Source organism: Cavia porcellus, unplaced genomic scaffold, assembly GCF_034190915.1.
Source record: "Cavia porcellus strain 051 isolate PalLab524CR breed Dunkin Hartley unplaced genomic scaffold, mCavPor4.1 scaffold_11, whole genome shotgun sequence".
Classification (NCBI taxonomy): domain Eukaryota; kingdom Metazoa; phylum Chordata; class Mammalia; order Rodentia; family Caviidae; genus Cavia; species Cavia porcellus.
The window spans coordinates 50,754,229-50,773,063 of NW_026947494.1; the positions used below are offsets into that span (position 1 = coordinate 50,754,229).

At 36.8% G+C, this 18,835-nt stretch overlaps 2 protein-coding genes across 7 annotated transcripts in view; one reads left to right on the forward strand and one right to left on the reverse strand.

Moving 5' to 3' along the window:
• The window catches only part of Kif2a (kinesin family member 2A), a 64,852-nt gene extending 57,577 nt beyond the window's left edge, over positions 1-7,275 (forward strand). For all 4 annotated transcript variants that reach the window (XM_063258222.1, XM_063258223.1, XM_063258225.1 and 1 more), the window contains one exon: positions 2,070-7,275. In XM_063258222.1, coding sequence (XP_063114292.1) covers positions 2,070-2,155 — 86 coding nt within the window. In that variant the 3' untranslated portion in view covers positions 2,156-7,275. The remainder of the gene's footprint in view (positions 1-2,069) is intronic.
• On the reverse strand, positions 5,165-14,879 carry Dimt1 (DIM1 rRNA methyltransferase and ribosome maturation factor). 3 transcript variants are annotated; one of them, XM_003462711.5, is made up of 12 exons: positions 14,666-14,878; positions 14,292-14,365; positions 13,322-13,408; positions 12,751-12,812; positions 12,577-12,670; positions 12,443-12,492; positions 11,172-11,295; positions 10,944-11,036; positions 9,634-9,698; positions 8,500-8,563; positions 7,121-7,227; positions 5,165-5,671 (listed from the first exon to the last, which is right to left on the reverse strand). In XM_003462711.5, exons 1-12 carry the CDS (start codon positions 14,742-14,744, stop codon positions 5,629-5,631), a joined length of 942 nt encoding a protein of 313 aa, XP_003462759.1. In that variant the 5' UTR covers positions 14,745-14,878; the 3' UTR covers positions 5,165-5,628. The 3 variants fall into 3 exon arrangements, with proteins under 3 accessions (XP_003462759.1, XP_063114297.1, XP_063114296.1); XM_063258227.1 differs by having other exon boundaries at positions 14,549-14,690; XM_063258226.1 differs by lacking the exon at positions 13,322-13,408 and having other exon boundaries at positions 14,666-14,879.
• Positions 14,880-18,835: the final 3,956 nt, after the last annotated feature.

Consider the following 18,835-nt stretch of genomic DNA (forward strand, 5'->3'; position numbering starts at 1 on the left):
TTTTTAGTCTTTTGAGAAGCTAAAGATACCTTAAGGTTAAAGGGGAAGACACAACAACAGTCAAAAAAAAAACAAGGAAAAACATATATTAACAGACTTGGAAGTTTTTTTTTTTTTTTTTTTTTTTTTTATTGGTACCAGGGATCAAAGTCATGACCATGCACTTACAAGATAGGCACTTATGCCACTGAGCTAAAGCCTCCACCCCGCAAGTTTTAGATAGTCTAGGTTGTCGGTGTCGTTCCCGGCCGGCAGGAAAAAACACACGACACGAGTAGTCGGCGGATAGCCTCTGGTTTATTTTCTCTCTCCGTACGCCCTGTTCCGGGATCTCGGATCCCGCCTGAGGGAAGCCTCCTCTGGTCCGTTCCCTACGGCTCCTTGTGTGCTTCTCTCAGCAGTCCCTCTTCTTGGTGTGTGTGTGTTCTCGCCCCAGGGGTGGTGTCAGCATATATATGGACACATCGACCAATCACATCAAAGTAGGCAAGACGAGCTGATTGGCCAGCGTCAGCTGTTGCTGGGCAGACTAGCTTACAGGGCGTGTTGTTTACTAGCTAGGGAGCAGGAAATGGGCGCCATCTTGGCATACTCGATGGGAGGGGTAATCTAGCTCAGGCTTCACTCCTCACCACAGGCCTCATATCACTCGGTCGACGGGAGGGGCAATCTAGCTCAGGCTTCACTCCTCACCACAGGCCTCATATCACTCGGCCAGGCTCCCAACACTAGGTATTGCATTATTCCATTTTTTTTTTAGCTATCCAGAGACTTTAGATTAATATAAGAGCTTTGAGAACTATTATCAATCACCAGATTGATAAAGTTTTCTAAATCTTAGAAAAGTTAACTTTTAAAAAATCTATGTATTTCTGAGGAGAAAAAGAAAATTCGTATCTTCTTTTTTTCCAAAGGTTATGGAATATTCTTTTTCTTTTTTCTTTTGTGTAGGGTGTGTGTTGTTGGGGACCTGTATCACATGTTTTAGATAAACTACACCACCAGGACTAGAGTAGGTTTTGTATGACATTGGCACTATGAACATTTTTGTCCAGAGAATTTTTTGTTGAGGGAGACTTCCCTCTGCATGGTAAAGTGTTACCACCACCTTGGGCCCTGTGCACTAGAGGACTGTAGCACATCAACTACAGCAACTAAAACTCTCAGCAGACATTACTAAATTTTCCTCTGAGGGCAGACTTACCCCATTTGAAAGCCACTGCTGCATCTTTTCATCTTTGTCTCTAACAATTTACTGACCTGTTTGTAACTCTCCTGATTCTAATTCAGCACCTGACAGTAGGACAGAATATGTTAAGAGCAAAGAGGTATTAGCCCCTGGATGAGGTTAATCTGCCATTTGTTTTTAAAAAATAAACTTCCTTAGCTTAAAAAGTAAAATAGGAATGAGGAATAAAAAGAAATACCTATTTTTCAGTTTAGAAAGATTCGTAATTTTCCTCTTAGATGTTACTCTATATATTTTGTATAGTCTGCTTCTATTCCCAAAAGAATTTAAATGAGTTGAAATTGAATGCTGTAAAATGTCCCCAATGGAAGCAAAGTTGATTGAAAGATATGTATTTGTTGCTATGGCAGAACATGTTTGTAATCCCAGCTATTCAAGAAGTGAAGGCAAGAAGATTGTACAGCCCACACTAGCTTAACCAACTGAATGACAGCCTATTAAAATAAAATTTACACTACACCCAAGGGAGGCAGCTTAGCAGTGGAGTGCTTACCTGCCATATTCAGGGCTCGCAGTATAAGACAGAAAGAGCCAGAGGAGGCAGGCCGGCATCTGTAAAGAACATGTTGCTATCATTGAGCACTGTATTTATTTCTGAGGCTCTAGACCAGTGTTGCTGAGCCTGCAGCACATGTGCTACATTGGACTATTCGTATCATTGAAAGCTTTAAAAAGTTCTCCATCACTACTCTAGACATTGTAGAATGAAAAGGAAAACACAGTTACTGTGAAAGAGAGCCAACTTGATAAAACCCATAAAGTTGTATGTTATATAACATATAATACAATGTTTACATCCTCGTTCTTTTCTTTTTCCAAGATAAAGTGAAATCTTTTCGTGCAGCTCTACAAGAAGAAGAACAAGCCAGCAAGCAAATTAATCCGAAGAGACCCCGTGCCCTTTAAATCCGTATTTGCTGCTAAAGGATCCCCAAAACCCTCGCTGCTGTAACAGTGTTTCAGCTGTAAGGGCCATTTCAAAGTTTGAAATTCTAAGTGTCTGTGGAAAATGTCTTGTCCTTCACCTGAATGACATTTCAATTTTGTGAAACACTTCTTTGTCTACAAAATGTTTGTAGTCCAGGAGGGACAACCAAGATTTGGCATTAGTGAAACATTTTGTTTCACTATTCTCCAGATGGTGATTTACTTTTGGAGATCCTTGCCAGTTTTATTTTCTATATGATGAAGTTAAGATTGTGGACTTGACCCAAAGGTGGATAGTAAGGAGAAGCCACAGCATTTCCTTTTAACTCAGTTCAATTTTCGTAGCAAGACTGAGCAGTTTTAAATCCTTTGAGTGCATGCATACCTCATCAGTGATTGTACATACCTTGCCTACTCCTGAAGACAGCTGTGCTCACCTCTTCTTGCTCTGTGCCTTGACTAAGGCTATTACCCTAAATTTCTGAAGCACAGCCAAGAAAAATTACATTCCTTATTTGTCATTGTAAATTACCTTTATTGTGTGTACATTTTTACTGTATTTGGGACATTTTTTGTGTGTGTGACTAGTTAATTTTGCAGAATGTGCCATATCATTGAACGGAACTAAGTCTGTGACAGTGGACATAGCTGCTGGACCATTCCATCTTATATGTAAAGAAATCTGGAATTATGATTTTAAAACCATATAACATGTGATTATAATTTTCTTAGAATTTTCTTTGTAAAAAAACTAAAATATAAATTAGTTGGTGTATAATAAAAAGTAATGAAATTCTGAGAAGAGTTTTATCTTAGGATAATGCATATATATGCAATGTGTGTGCCAGTGTGGTAATAACAAGACTAATAGTGCAATTTGATCCTTACAAATACCATTACCTAAGTTGAAGTGTTCATTAGCACCGTAAAATACACCTTTTTAATGTACTGTTAAAGGAGATTGGCTTCTGATGCATGAACATTTACATGTACATTGAAAATAGTCCATAATAGAAGTTAGTTTAAGCCAAGCATAGACAGTACATAATTCCCTTGAAAAAGAATAAGCTGAAAGTTTATCTTGCCTTAATAGGCAGATCAAACCCAAGCTCCATTCAGTACCTAATATGTGATGTTTCAGCATGATTTGGTGAGAATCACTGAATTTTCACCAGTAAATTGGTGGGAAGGTATGCTATTCCTTAAATGACAGCACTTCTTACAGTGTGCTACTCCAAGGAAGAAAAACTGGCCATTTTGCATGTAAATACCTGAAGAGATGTGTGTATCTCTCTAGGAGTTTTCCCTTAGTTCCCAGGATTAAGTCCAGGAGTAGATTGACAAAAGATCTTCAAGGATATCTTGTTTTGATTTACTCTACGGGACTACTAGCTCATTCATGAGCCAAAGGGAAGCAATGAATAGAGAGTCACATGAGCCAGATTCTTGAATTCACTGTTCATAAGACTTATCAAGGGTAGCCATAGGAAATCTTATTACCATGGTGAAAAACTCTGTAAACATAAAACAAATGTAGATTTTTTTTCTCACAATATGCTTATTAATAAATGAAATCTATGGAATGACTTTAGAGATAATTTCCTTTAATACAATGACCTTTGTTTTGGAAGGGACTCAGGTTTTCTTGCAGCTGTAAGATATAGTCTATTTGTGTTTATTTCAAAGACAAGAAGAGTAGAGGAGTATTACTATTGACCTTGCAGAGGCTGTTTAAAAATAGTTTTCCAAACCACCATTCTTAGAAAGGCAATAAAACATGTGAACTTGCTTATTTTAAGCACAAAAGATTAGCTTTATTATTACTTACATTAGACAGGTACTATCTCTGGAAGGTCTTTTTATAGCAAATATGCTGCCTTATACTGTGATGGCTTCATTGTGATCAGTAGTCAAAAGTATTTGAAAAATGAATACCAGAAAAGATCTTGGGAGGTAGTTTAATACAGTCTCTCAGCTTTACAATTTGGGAAAATTGAAGATCAAAAGGACTAAAACTCCATAGGTAAAACCTCATGGGGTAAAAGGAAACACTGTAAGGAAGCTGAGGTGAATCTTTTTTTTTTTTTTTCCCTGTAGTTACAGAGTCGATAGAAGTGAACTTTGCAAAGTAAGAAGTTTTGAGATTTTTTTGGAAAATCAACTCTCAAGTAGATTCAATATTTAGGTAACAATGTGGTTTATTTCAGCTAAATAACCTCAGCTTTTTATTCTTTCTCAGACTACAAAATTGTTACCCTAATTAGTAAGTAATGAAAATTACACATTATTTTAATGATGCAGTAACGTTTACTATATGACTCTGAAGCCAAATTCTAAAAATAATTCTAAGTAAACACTTATCTTCCCCATTCTAGGTTTTGTCATTGCACTTTGGCTTTCCTTAATTGGAACCATTCCTTCTATTAAGTTTTAGGTGTAAAGAAATCCAAATATCAATGAAACTATTTTTATTAGTTTCTTACATAAAAAAATTTTTCTTACATAAAAAAAGCTACTATAACTTCATTAAAATGTATTAATAGCATTCAGTATTATATTGATTTTAAACGTATTAGCTAATAAAACTTATATGACATCTATTGAAATTTTTAATCTGGCAGTTTTTAAATAGCTTTAAAGTATCAAGTATATGAAAAAAGTACTAAAGTTATTTGACCCCAGGAACTTGTAATCATGGGGACATCTTTTTTTGAAGTTGAAAGGAAAGAAGGTAATTTATAAAACCCTTTGAAATTTTGCTAAATCTATGCTTATTTTACCAAGAAAATTGATAGAATTTTAGTTTATTTCATTCTAGATGAGCTTCTTCCATTTTATAAGGAGTCACATCCAGCACATGGCTGGCACTACATTATGGCAGCTGACTTGGGCTTAACCATCTAGAGTCTGTGTTGCAGTAGGACAGCTGGAGAGGCAGGCAATAAATAATAGAATAAATTGTGTAGCATAAACAAAGAAAAAGTAAAATTCTAAGAAACATTTGTTTTATTGTACATGTAAGAAATGGTATGAACAAATGACTAATTGAACATATTTTAACTTTACTTAAGGGACAAAGATGAAGACCTAAATAGCCCTGTGAATTATACAACATAGTAAACAGAGAAGTAACATCTTTATATTATAAACTGTTAGAAATGGTACGTTTGAGAGCAAGGTTGTGCGTATCTGCGGCTATTAAGCTTGAAGATTATCGTGTATACACTGGACCCTGTCCTATTCAAAACAAGCCAACACCAAAACAGGCTGGGTATTTAGAACTGACCATCTTTTAAAATACATAGTAATATACAGTACTAGAGTAGTATTAAATCAGAAATAGACATGTAAATAATGTCTCTCTGGAATAAGCATAATTCATCATTTCAGTTAGAAATATAAAATTAATTCTTTTCCTTGACTTTGAAAATTCTGTTTCCCAAATAGTGTAACTAGGCAAAATGGATACCTTCTGCATTGAATCCATGGAGCAATCTGGAAAACAAGCAAAAATAAAAATGAGATGGCACTGAAAAAAAAAATTGTGGATATTGTGAAAAACTGGGGTGTTTATACACAAACACATCAGCATACTGATATACCCACCTACTCCTCATGGTAGTCATTAAAGAAATCTTATTTTGAAACTAAGTGTGTAAGATACACGTTGGTTGAAACTATGTCATGCTAGCTCCTTTTTGTTAAAGCCTACATGTCTTTGATAGTGAATTTAATTGAAATTAAGACTTCTGCTATACCAGGCCTAAAGCTCACTAGAACTTGTTCCATTTCAGCATGATAAATGAACAAGAAGCTATCTGGAATTTGAGGTAGAAGTCAGATAAATGACCATTCATCAGGTGCTCATTTTTCTCTTGAGTTCTTACTGAGGTTCAAATTATATATTTACACATTGTTTTTCTGTGGATACTTACACACTTAACAGACTGGTTAGCAAACTACACCTTCAAGAAATTTAGTAAAAAAAAAATTTTTTTTTAATTTTGCTTAGACTTGATATTATTTTCAGACTGATGCATAGGACCACGTACAATGCATTAAAGTATCTGAAAAAGGCGAAGTAGAGGTACTTAAGGTGTTCAATTCCTAGGATAACACCTAATAAAGACTCAGTAGTTCTGCTAGAGCCAGCTAATGAAATACAAGCTCCATTTGTCTTAGCTCTATAGAACTCTGATTCCAGCTTGGAAAAAGTCAAAGCTAATGACTTTTAACAACATTCTACCCTTATTTCTTATTTACCCTTTAGAACATGGATGCTTGAAAAGTAAATAGCCAAGAACTTTTGAACAATAGTGTTAATAAGTAAAAACAGTACAGGTTAATTTAGCTGAGTAACTAACTGAGGCCTTACTTTTCCTTAAGACTTACTTGCTTAGTTCAAGGGGAAAAAAAGTTTGGCTTAAATTGTCCAGGTTATTGAGACCTTTTTTATTTCACATGTGTACAGTATGTCTTAGGCTAAAAAACTGTAAGTGGATAACCAGGTGTGATTATAACTGACAGTTCATGCTTAAGATCTTTTTAACAGTAGCTAGTCCCAATAAGGAAATAAATCAGATCCAGTTACACATACTACGACTTTTCTTCTTATGGGTTACACTGAAGATTAGAACTATTAAGAGTAAGATCATGAATAAATAGGAGGCTGGGGAAAGAGGGCAGAAACATGCACACCACCACATACACTAACACAGAGGCAATCTTCTGGCTCGGACTGTTCTTTACTACTGTTTTTCAAGAAAATGTTCTTTCTGCTGCAGCTACTAAGCCTCCATTTTCTACACCAAATACTATTCCATGCCATGGAAGTGCTATGCAATAATTCTCCCCAGTAGCACCTTATACCACTTAAAGGCCTTTAAATCTCTAAACTGAAGGTATCTAGGTAAAGAAATGTAAGAAAACAAAACCTGTAATTACCTGATAAAGTCATCTATGTCCATAGAACGGGCCCGTTTGTCACTAAACCCTGTGCTGGTTAGGATTTGCTGTATTTTATTTGCTATGCTGAAATCTTCTGGTATTATCTATCAATACAAGATTGAGAATAAATGAATAACATATCTTTAATGAAATTAACCTTGGCTCTTTTTTTTTTTAGTCCAGTCTAAACAGCTATCTTTAACATATCTCTGTTAATGACAGCTTTAAAAACTTGATAATTTGGGTAAGGCCTAGATGTTTAACAAGTTAAATGACTGATCTTTAGCCAATATTCAACACCCTGAACAAAAAATCATGTGTACTGCCCTTCTGATTTGGCAGTACTGGGAATTGAACCCAGGGCCTTCTCACTGAGCTGTATCTCCAGCTCTTTTATTTGGAGACAGATTTCACTAACTTAACCCAGGCTTGGCTCAGACTGGAGATTGTTATGCTGCTTTGGCCTTTAAAACTATAAATTTTAAAGCAGTTGTTTCTCCTTTAAAAGTAACATTTTCTTTCCATAAATTTCATCCTACCAGATAGTTGAGTCACATCTTTTACCCAAAGATTTTTCTTAATCCAGTAATTTTTTACTTAGCCCAGTATTTTATGACTTTTACTCATGTAAATGACACTATTGTAATACATGAAACCATATAACGTACAAAGGCTCTAAGCCATAAAAAATACCAAGGAAATCTGTCTTTGTTTTGCTTAATTATACTAAAAACTAAAAAATTAGCAGACATCTCATTACAGATAAATGTATAATGTAAGAGCACATACTTGTTTAAAGGAAGTCATACAGATGATCAGAGGCATGAAGCTCACAATCAGAAATCTGTTACTCAATCTATTTTAATTTCTGGGTATTTAAAAAATTTACAAAATAACTTTAGATCTGTAACTACTATTGGACCAATAGACAAGGGATGATCATAATTCAGAATGATCATAATTCAGAATATAAGGGCCAGGGTTTTAGCTTAGTGGCACAAGCACCGGCTGGCAAGTGTGAGGTTATGAGTTTGAGCTCCTGTACCAAAAAGTAACAGTAATTCAGAAGATAGCAACTTGTACACAATTGTTTTAAACTGAACAAGCTATACATTTGTAGCACTGAGGAAATTATTACTTGGCTGGACCCGATTCTGATGAAATTAAAAATGAATCTCAGGACAGCATGAAGGAGTTTACATTGCTCAGGTCCACTCCAGACTGCACAGCAGCTTCACCCTCAGTTCGGGTCAAAATTGTGCCACTCATACACTGGCTCCTAAGGCACCTATGAAGCATGTAAAAGTCTCAAGGATAGACCAAGAAGTAAAAATAGATGGACTTAAAACAGATCGCTTAGACCATTTTCTACTTACAGTATTATGGATGGAACAGTGAATTCTGTAGTTTTTTTCCAGTAGCTGTTGTACTGCACTTGATCTGTGGCATAAATGATACCACTATTATTCAAAATCTGCTATTACATATACTTCCTTTCAGTTTAGACAGAAATCTCTTATGTTCCATAGGTGAAATTAAGGAATTATAAGGTGTTCAATATTTAAACTTATGAAGCAAACACTATTTAAAAAGTAGAGTCCTGACAAGCATCTTAAAAAAAAAAAAAGAAAAAAAACCAATTCAGTCAAATTCCACACACTACATTCAGATTTTTAAGAAACAACAGTCTCAAAATAAGAAAAAAGAAACAGGCTGGCACTCTGGAGACTGAGGCAAGAGTATCACTGTGAGTTCAAGGCCAGCCTGGGTTACAAAGGGAACCCTATCTCACAGAAGAAAGGAAAAACAAGTCTAGGCATGGTGGTGCATGGCTAAAATGCCAGCACTCAGGAGGCTGAGTTCAAGGCCAGCCTGAATTATACATAAGACCCTATTGCAAAAAACGAAAGATAAGAAACTAGTCTTACTATGTTGCCCAGGTTGGCCTTTAACTCCTATGCTAAAGTGATACTCTTGCCTCAGCTTCCAAGAAGCTAGCTTGGAGTATTGGCATGTGCCTCCACCCTAGCTTTTTAAGTTCTCCAGATGTCCCACCAGTGTGGGAAACCTAATGCACGAGTACAACAGTGGGTCTGCAGAACGCTCTGTCAGAATGCAAGATAAATCATCCCAACAGCTAGGCATCAAATTAACTAAACTTCAGTATTCAGATTTAATTGCAGTACTGGCACTTTGTGATAATTAAGTGGGTTTTGGGTGATAATTAAGTGGGTTTTGTGATAATTAAGTGGGCAATTTGAACACTCAGTCTCTAAAAAGATTCCCCATCACTGACCACTGTGACCCTTCACAAAACCCCTAAAAATCATACCAGCAGAGTGCAGTGGCATACACCTGTAACCCCAGCTACTCCAGAGGCTAACACCAAAGGATACCACATTCAGGGCCAGCCTTAGCAAAGACCTCTCAGAAAGAGAAAAGGGGGCAGGAGTCATTCAGTGGTAGAGTGCACTGGTTCTTTATAAACAAGAAATCAGTAAAATACTTACTTAAATGCTGCAGACAGTGTCTTGTTTTTCCTAACAAAAGTAATCCTTACTAGGCCGTCCCATTCCTGAAACAGAAAGTGATCATTTTCTTAACACTGAACTTCTTGTCTGTGTCTGCAAAGTATTGTCTTCTAATATATAAAACTTTTAGATAAAAAAGTGTCTCTTGATCTGGCTGGCATACATGCAAAAGTAAGATATATTCTTGATTTCTACATTGTTAATGGGAAAAAAATGTATAGTTGTCCCATGGCATAGCATTTAGTTAAGCTTAACTATCACTTTCAATAATAAGATTTAGGACTAGGAATTTAGCTCAGCAGCATAAGCACCTGCCTTGCAAGCACACAGTTGTGAGTCTGATCCCTGGTACCAATAAAAAAAAAAACCTTAAAAATAAGATTCAAAACCAACATGAATACAACATATGGCAGAATATGCCTGTAATCTCAGCACTTGGGAGACTGAGGCAGGCAGGAAAACTTGAGTTTAAATTTGGGCTACATAGCAAGTTGAAAGCCAGCCTGAATTATATAGTAAGACCCTGTTTCAAAAAACAAAAATAAAAACCCCAAACAAACAATAGACACCAAGTCACACACAGTGGGGCATCCCTATTATCCCACTTACTCTGAACTCTGGAAGCGAGGTAACCTAGGCAACTTAGCAGGACCACATCTCAAAGTGAAGAAAAAGGGCTAGAGATGTAGCTTTGTAATAAAGCTCTGATGTGTTCAATTTCAGTACCATCACATTCCTCTACCAACAGACACACCTAAACTTTCCAGGAGTTACTGTCAAATCATCCCATTTGCCAGCAGCTTATCACAGTCACATTTTTGTCTTAAAATGACTGTTTACTTGTAGTCTGGATTCTTTTACACCACCAAAACAATTTTTTTTAAATGTTAATAGTATTATTAGCCAATCCTGCCTCAAGAAGTGCTGAAGATGGGGCTCAGTGGGGAAGAACTGGGTATTCAAAAAAAAAGTAAGAGTATTTAAAACTCCATTTTACCTTTCATTGCATTTTCCAAGTTTTACTCAAACAGACAAGTTTCCATAACTATTTTAAGTGAAACATAATATTTTAGTTGTTTGGCCATTTACAACTTTTCCATGTTTTCTGTGGTCTTCAAAACTATCTTACAAATTACTATCTTTACTCCATCACAAGGGTGTATCATAATTCATATTCTCCTACATTTAGACATCTAGATAGATTAAGCATTTTTCTGCTGCTATAGATACACATCATCTTCCAGCTTGGATACTTTCTTTTACTAAAGGACCTCATATTTAAGGCTCACCTGAAAGTTGATGGGTGGTGGTGGATTCTTAGGCTCTATTCTTACAACACTGGATTCTACTTTAGGTGGTGGTCTGAAGTTATTCTTTCCCACCTGTCAATCAGAAAATGTTTATTCCTCTTAAAGGAAAAAAAAAATAATCAAAGATACTCTCCTAACAGAAGGCAGAGATAGGTGCTCAAAGGTGAGTTAAGCTAGATTATTTTAATAATAAAAAAAATCACTTACTTTCATTAGATGGTCTACACGAGCTAACAGCTGTGTATTAATTGACAGTCTGCAGTATAACTTATCTCCAGGCTTTGCAACTAATCTGAGAGCAAATTCTCTTTGAAACATAAGTATAGCACATCTGAAAAGAAACCAGAAAGGAGTAAGGAAATGGTCACTTTCAACTAAAATGTATTTTAATTAAAAAGAATTTTCTTGAGAGGGAAACAGCAAATCAGTATCTGTGGTTAATAACTAATAGTTCAGCTGCTCAGAAGGTACTTTTTGGTTACCCTTATTACCAAAAAATAAGAAGCAAGAAAATCACTGTAAGTTTAAGGCCAGCCTGTGCTACAAAGTGAGTTCAAGTTCAGCCCGAATTGCAGAGATCCTGTCTCAAAAAAAAAAAAAACAGAAACAAAAATTTGGGCTGTCTTTAGAATGAAGGTTTGGAAGCTAACAAAAATTAACATCTTTCAAGTTGCACTTTGACCTTTTTTGTTTTGATTTTTTTTTTTTTTTTTTTTTTTTTTTGAGACAGGGCCTCACTATGCAGCCCAAACTTGAACCTTGAACTCCCTGATGATCTTCCTGCCTCCTTAGTGCTGGAATTACAGGTGTGTGCCACCATCTTTTAATAATGAGAAGCACACTAAATAATTCATTTGTGAAGACTGAGACAGGATTCCAAGTTCAAGCCCAACCTAGGTAACTCAGTAACTAAAGTGAACATATCTCAAAAATTTGTTAAAAAGGCTAGGGATGTAGTATGAAGGTTGTAGGTTCAACATGTAGTACTAAAGAACTAAAATCTACACTGCAAAAATACTCATATGTATATGCATTTATATGCCTCCAACAAGTTTCAAGAAACCATAATCACCTAGACTACATGCAATGTCTTCTGATAATATCCTACACTATGTCATTTTTTTTTAAAAAGATGGTTAATACTAAATTTATAACCTCTAAGTGGTATCTGACTTACAGTCTGAAAGCTATTGGTATAGACTATACCAGGGGCTAGTTATAGGAGCCACTACCGTTATCTAGACATGATAATAGAAAGTCTGATCTAGGGTAATAAGCAGAGGGATAAAAAATAGGAAAAGGTGTGTGTGCACACACACACCCACACAGAGGGAGAGAGACTGCTATACAAATCAGTGTTTTCTACAGAACTTCCCAGTATTTTTCAATTGGCTTGTTTTATTTTCAGCTATGTTCCTGACCTAAACTGTTAAATTTTTCTTAAAATTTGGCAATAATTCTGTTCTTTTGTTACAAACCTGAAGAAAGGTCGGTGCAGCAGCAGCTTGAAGACAAAAGGAGATGATATCTGTAAAAGAATTTCTAGTTACTTTCACAAAAGACACTAGAAACCGCAGAAGCACCTAGAATGTTTGACTGTTCAAAGATGTACCTGATAAGGCAAATTTGCCACACAAGCATCAAAAAATGGCAAATCCGTTTTCAGCACATCACCCACCATCACCTGAAGTTTGCTGGCTAGGGGCCTGATGATAAGAAAAGAAATTTTAAAAGAATATTGTCTCATAAACTTGAAATGTACTTCAATTGTATCATATATACTCACGTGCCCTGAACTCTTTTGTGAAGTTCAGCTACTAGTCTTGGGTCAAGTTCACAGGCAACTACCTGAATTAACAACAAAAACTTTTTTTAGGTACTGGCAGTGGTTGGTGGTAGCCTAATCTCAGAGGCCTCAACTTTAACTCTGCAGTTCCAGTAACTCCAACTTCTTTGCTTTGATACTTCAGAACTTAAGGTAGTTAACTGCTCTTGACAAGTATTTTAGAGTTATCTCACAATTCCCATTTGGTTCTTTTAATCCTCTAACAAACACATAAGCCATTCCCTAGGATAAATTACTTGTTGATATACCAAATGTAGTTTCCGCTTTCCTGATTTATCACATATTTTCTAAGATAAAATTTTTAGTAAGATCAAAAATCACTGTAAAAATAACAGCAATTAAAACAGGGTGACAGCTGGGAATTATACAGCTCAGCAGCAGAGGGCCTGCCTAGTAAGCACAACGTCCTGAGTTTGATTCCAGATACCAAAAAAACCAAAAAGTTGTATTTGCAATCCAGCTGAGCTTACTCAGTCATTTCTGATAGCAAAACTTTAAACCTCCTTTTTACCTTTTTTGCCTTTTCTAATAACTTTACAGTCATGTTACCAGTTCCTGGTCCAACTTCTAGCACCACATCAGTTGGTCTTAAGGCAGCCTAAAAGCAAGCATAACTTTTAGTTCTCCTGGCACAACTGAAAATTTATACCTAAACATCTTTGTTTAGTGTTGAGATTTTACTCTTCAAAAGTTTAAATTTCTTCTGATCTATGTAGTTTACAAAATTACCTCGATATTATTATGTGCTAATGAAAATCTTTAGTTCTCTCCTAACCCGGAGAATACTTGACTTTGCATGATTGGCTTTCTGCTTTCTACCTTGCAAATGATTTCAGCAGCCTTATTACTAACTCTTCTATCAACCAACAAGACCAAGTAAGAGAGGACTGTATATGAACTCTGAGACTTGCCAGTTCTTAATCCATGTATGAGCAGGTATACAAGAGAGCCATAATATTCTATAAGATCCAACTACTTTGTAAAACAAGATCCTTTTAATCTTGGTACAGCTCCATGATGCTTCCTTGGTAACTATAAAAATAATCTGCACCAACTCTATTTCATTTTCTACCACTCAATCCATAAAAATAAAGAGAATTAACCCATATAGGAAGAATATTCCAAATAATTTATGTGGCACCGAAACACACAGGATAATTTATAGGTAGCACCATGTTTTTCTGGCAGACTTTCTAATGTGTAGTTTTGACCGCAATAAGTAAATACTAATAGTGATATGGTGCTTAGGAATTGATTAGAAGAATATAATCTGTAACTGAACAAGTACAAAAAGCTAGCTTTTAGTAGATAATCCACAGACTCAGAATTTGGAGTCAGAAGAAACAGAGACCTACAGAATAAAACATAGATAATTCTTTAATTCAGTATTTACAGAACATCTCTTTTACGCCAGGCACTCTGCAGCCCTTAAGTATTCTCAGGAGTAAAATGAACCCAACAACTTTCCTCTTCACACCCACCTTATCGATAATACTGTTAACAATGAGAGGATTTTTCAAAATGTGCTGCCCAATCCCTGTGTTGAAAGTGAGTCCTAGAAGAAGACATGAAACAGTCTTAATTTTCCGAATAAGATTAGCTTGCATGCCGTCCAGAGAAATAAACAGGATGGATAGGGGAAAGGGAGCATTCCGAACCAGCGACAAACGTAGCCTCCCAGGCCGGGACTGCCACCTCCGAGTCCCTCCCTCCCACTGCCACGGAAGCCAGAGCAGACCCGGCGCGCGGGGCCCGAGCTGCAACTCCAGGACCCCCGAGCTCCGTGCTCCGGCCTCCTGCAGCTCGAGTCTCGCTCAGCGCAAGAGCCCAGCATCATCCTCCCGGCAGAGCGAACCTCCGGTGCTCTTCAGCTGCCGGTTCTGTTCCTGACGCTGGCGGCGACGGAGGCTCGCCCCCGACTTGACCTTAGGCATGTCGGGAGAAAAACAGACCCAGCGTCAGCAAAGTCAGAGGTTGGCAAAGCCAGGGCGACCAAACCTAGAGACTCCGGAGACTCCACGTTGTGCTGCGCCGCGGTGGAAAATGGGCGGGCCGCCGGCGCGGGCTCCTCCCCCAGAGGTGGGCGGGGCTTGGGTCCCAGTACTGCCGGGAATTGTAGTCGCCGGCTGCGGAAATGGACGGCCAAGGAACCACCCTTCCCAGAAGACCCCGCGCCACCAAATGTGGCCGTTTTTGGATTGGCTGGTTTAGAGTGGAGGCGGGCCTCTCTCCCATCTGCAATCCCAGGGCTGAAGTGTGACGCGGTGTACCTACAGTTTAATATAAGCTTGTGGACGCCTTATTTTGCTGCTTTGGGACCCGACACAATCTGAAATGGGTTGTTTGATGTGTCTCGTCCCAGTTAATTTCTCTTCATACTCTGGAGTGCGAAGCCCAGAATTTGGGAGTAAATTTCGTGCTCCTTTGCGGGAATTCGTTCTTCTGCCGGCCTTGTGGAAGACTGAAATCATCACCAGATCCACTCGTGCTTTTGGCTGCTCGCTGTCCCTTGTGCCTCGTCACTCACTCCCTAAACATTTATTGAGCTCCAGCCTTGGAGCTGATAATTCATAATTGAGAAGTTGACCTCAAAGTTTATTGTTTGACCTCAAAGTTTATTCATAAGGAAGAAAATGTTTCAACGGGAAGGTGAATAGGGAGGGAGGAGAGACAGCGGAAGGAAGGAAAAAAAAAAATTAAGAAGGAAATAATGGAAACAAAGTTTTTGTAAATAAAGAGGGGAAGAGGGATTGAAAGGACAGTAAGGAAATAGGAGCCAGGGGAGCACCAAGTTACATCATGTACAGGTACAAATTCCCTATGATGAATGTGATTATGTTTACCTAGAATGTACCAATAAACTTAACGAATTTTAACGTTTATTCTAGTGAAAGATATCGACAAAAATGTCCAAAAGACTAAATGGGACAATAAATATTTTCAATATCATGACAAAGCAATATACCCAAATCTAAGCTCCCTGAATGCATGATCCACAAGGAATGGCCCTCCGTCTTTTATTTTTCTGTGTCTTTGAAAAAAAGTCTTCCTACTGCTAAAATACTGACTTGCTGCTGAGAAATTGTTGCGTTTTCAGACCTTGGTTTTAGTCCCTCCTTTTACATTGCAAGGCCTGGTTTCAACAAATAACACCCAAAAACAAAAGCATAAAAGACACAAAATATTATGTAATAGAGTCCATTTTACATTATATGTTTATCATCTGTATTTTATTTTTTATTGCATTTTATGGTTTTCAAAGTGCTTTTCACATCTTCAGTGAAACCCTATGAGGTTGTTAGGGCAAATATTATTACCATCTTTTGAATGTGAGAAAATTGAGTCTAAAAGATGAGAGTGGAGCCCAGTTCCCTTGTTACAAGCCAACAGCAGCCTGCCTCCTGTTTCTGCCTGTGGCTCAGTGTAGGCACCACAGTCAGTTGCCCTCATCGCTGGTCAATAGATAGTGAAACAAGAAAATATTGAATCATTAGAACTACAATTTACACCAGTTTCACTTTTTAATGACAAGAGAAGTCAAAAGTATAAAGTTAAAAGACTAAATCTTTTATTACCATGAATTTAAGACTAAACTATGTTTGAGTGGGGCTGGGAATTTAGCTCAGTGGTGGAGCACTTGGCTAGCAGTTTTAAAGTCCTAGACTAGGGGCCATTTTAGTTCAGTGTCACAAGCTCCATCCTGCAAAGTGCCAGGTCATCAGTTTGACCTCAGATACAAAAAAAAGTAATAAGAAAAAATAAATAAATAAAATGAAAGCCCTGAACTTGGTCCCAGCACAATCAATCAATCCCCCTTGTATAAGGTTAGGACAGTTACAATGAAAACAAAATAGCACAACCAAACCAAAAAGTTAAATTGTAAAAAACCTGAAAAATATAGAAAGTATCCAAACTTCTATGAATATTTTGATACACACTTTTTTCTTTTGTTGTTTTAACAATTTATGTTTTAACACAGTTGGAGTCCTACTGAATATATAAGTTACTATTTGTGTTCCACAAAATACAGTAATATTAAATGTACTTGGGTCTCCAATGTAGCTCAATGGTAGTGTCTGGCATACAGAAACCCTAGGATAGATACATGGTTCCACACATACACACAAAACCCTCTTTTCCAAATTATTATATTCCTTTAGTAATCAATTTTTAATCAGAGTTTGGTGGCCTATGCCTGTAATCCTAGCACTTGGGAGGCTGAGGCAGGAAGATGGCTACAAATTTGAGACCAGACTGAGTAACAGGCCAGCCTGAACTGCATAGTGAGACTCTGTCTCAAAAAGACCAAAAAAAAATTAATGTTTAAAACTGCTGCAAAAAATTTCTTCTTGTGAATGCAAAAATTTACCTAATCATGTTTTTGCTTTTCTTTCTTTTTCTTACTTTCCAATAGTGCTAGCTGTTGAACACAGGGCTTTGTACATGCTAGGCAAACTCTCTAACATCAAACTACATCATCAGCCCTTTAAATTTTATTTGGAGGCAAAGTCTCACTAAATTGCCCAGACTGGTCTTGACTTTGTATTCTCCCAGCTCAGCCTCTCAAGTAGCTGGGATTATAGGTATGTGCTGCTTTACATGGCTACTACATCACTTCCATGCCATTGTTTTAGTTAAAAAATAAAGTTGTACACATTTTAGTGCTGACATGAAAAATATTTCTTATACTTTGACTTGTTCGCTTAGTATGGATTTTCAAGAATGGAATTAGTCAAGTTAAATGAATATTTAATTTTGGATTACATATTGACATTGTTTTCTTTTTATTTTTTTAAAATTTAATTTTTTTATTTTAAAAAGATTAAGATAAAAGAGAACATAACAAAACAGATCAGAACAAAACAATTTAAGCAACATAGTGTTTCACCACAAGACAACCCAACATAACAGTAGCTACCATAGTGTCTCTTTCCTTGAAATATTTGAGTATACCTTCATATGCTATAGTACAAACATAACAAAATAGTATAAAATAATTCAAGAGAATGAAAGTATTACAGGGCAATCAGAACCAACTAACAAAAACGAATAATGGTTACAGTATTATCTCCTTGTCCATAAAAAAATTTTGTTTATACTATCACACATAATAAAATCCAATAAGATACAACGTAACAGAACTGATGAACACCGAAGAACAAAAGCACGGTAAGACTTCAAAAGAAGATATTAAAGGGGCTGGGGATTTAGCTCAGCTGCATAAGCGCCTGCCTTGAAAGCAGGCAGTCATGAGTTCAATCCCTGGTACCGATAAAAACGAAAAAGACAAAAAAAAAAGATATTAAATCAGCACTTGCTATTATAATGTCTTGTTTTCTTCAAAATAGCTGTTCATACCATCACAGACAATGAAATCAAACAACTCAGAATAAAACCATTCCAGCTAATGAATGAAAACATTACAAGGCTTCAAAGCAATATAATGGGTAATCATGATTACCATATACTTTTATGCATTCTTACCATTTCTTACACTAGGGAGACTATATGGTATTTACACATGTGAGTTTGATTTATTTCACTTATGAGTATGATCTCAAGCTGCATCCATTTATCTATAAATGTCTCAATGTGATCATTCTTTATATCTGAGTTTAGTACTCCATTGTATAAAAATACGACAACTTTTTTATCCATTCCTGAGTTGATGGACACTTAGGTTGTTTCCAAGATCTGGCAATTACAAATTGTGCTGCTATAAACATGGGTGCACATATATCACTGTGGTATGATGTTTTCAGTTCTTCTGGGAATATGCCTAGAAGTGGAATAGGTGGGTCAAATGGAACTTCCAATCCCAGCTTTTTGAGAAATCTCCAGACTGACCTCCGCAATGGTTGCACCAGTCTACACTCCCACCAACAGTGCAAGAGAGTTCCTTTTTCCCCACAGCCTCTCCACCATTTGTTATTGGTGGTTTTCTTGATCCTGGCCTTTCTTTCAGGAGTGAGATGGAGTCTCAGTATGGTTTTTAATTTGCATTTCTCTAATGAGTAATGATGAA

Bases quoted from the DNA above. Each gene is read 5' to 3' on its own strand.
- Dimt1 (XM_003462711.5), bottom strand. From the start codon at position 14,744: ATGCCTAAGGTCAAGTCGGGGGCGAGCCTCCGTCGCCGCCAGCGTCAG. The intron at 13,409-14,291 runs GTGGGTGTGAAG...GCTTGCTTTTAG, and splicing joins TTAACAGTATTATCGATAAG to GCTGCCTTAAGACCAACTGA. The intron at 9,699-10,943 runs GTGAGCCTTAAA...TTTCTGTTTCAG, and splicing joins CACCACCCATCAACTTTCAG to GAATGGGACGGCCTAGTAAG.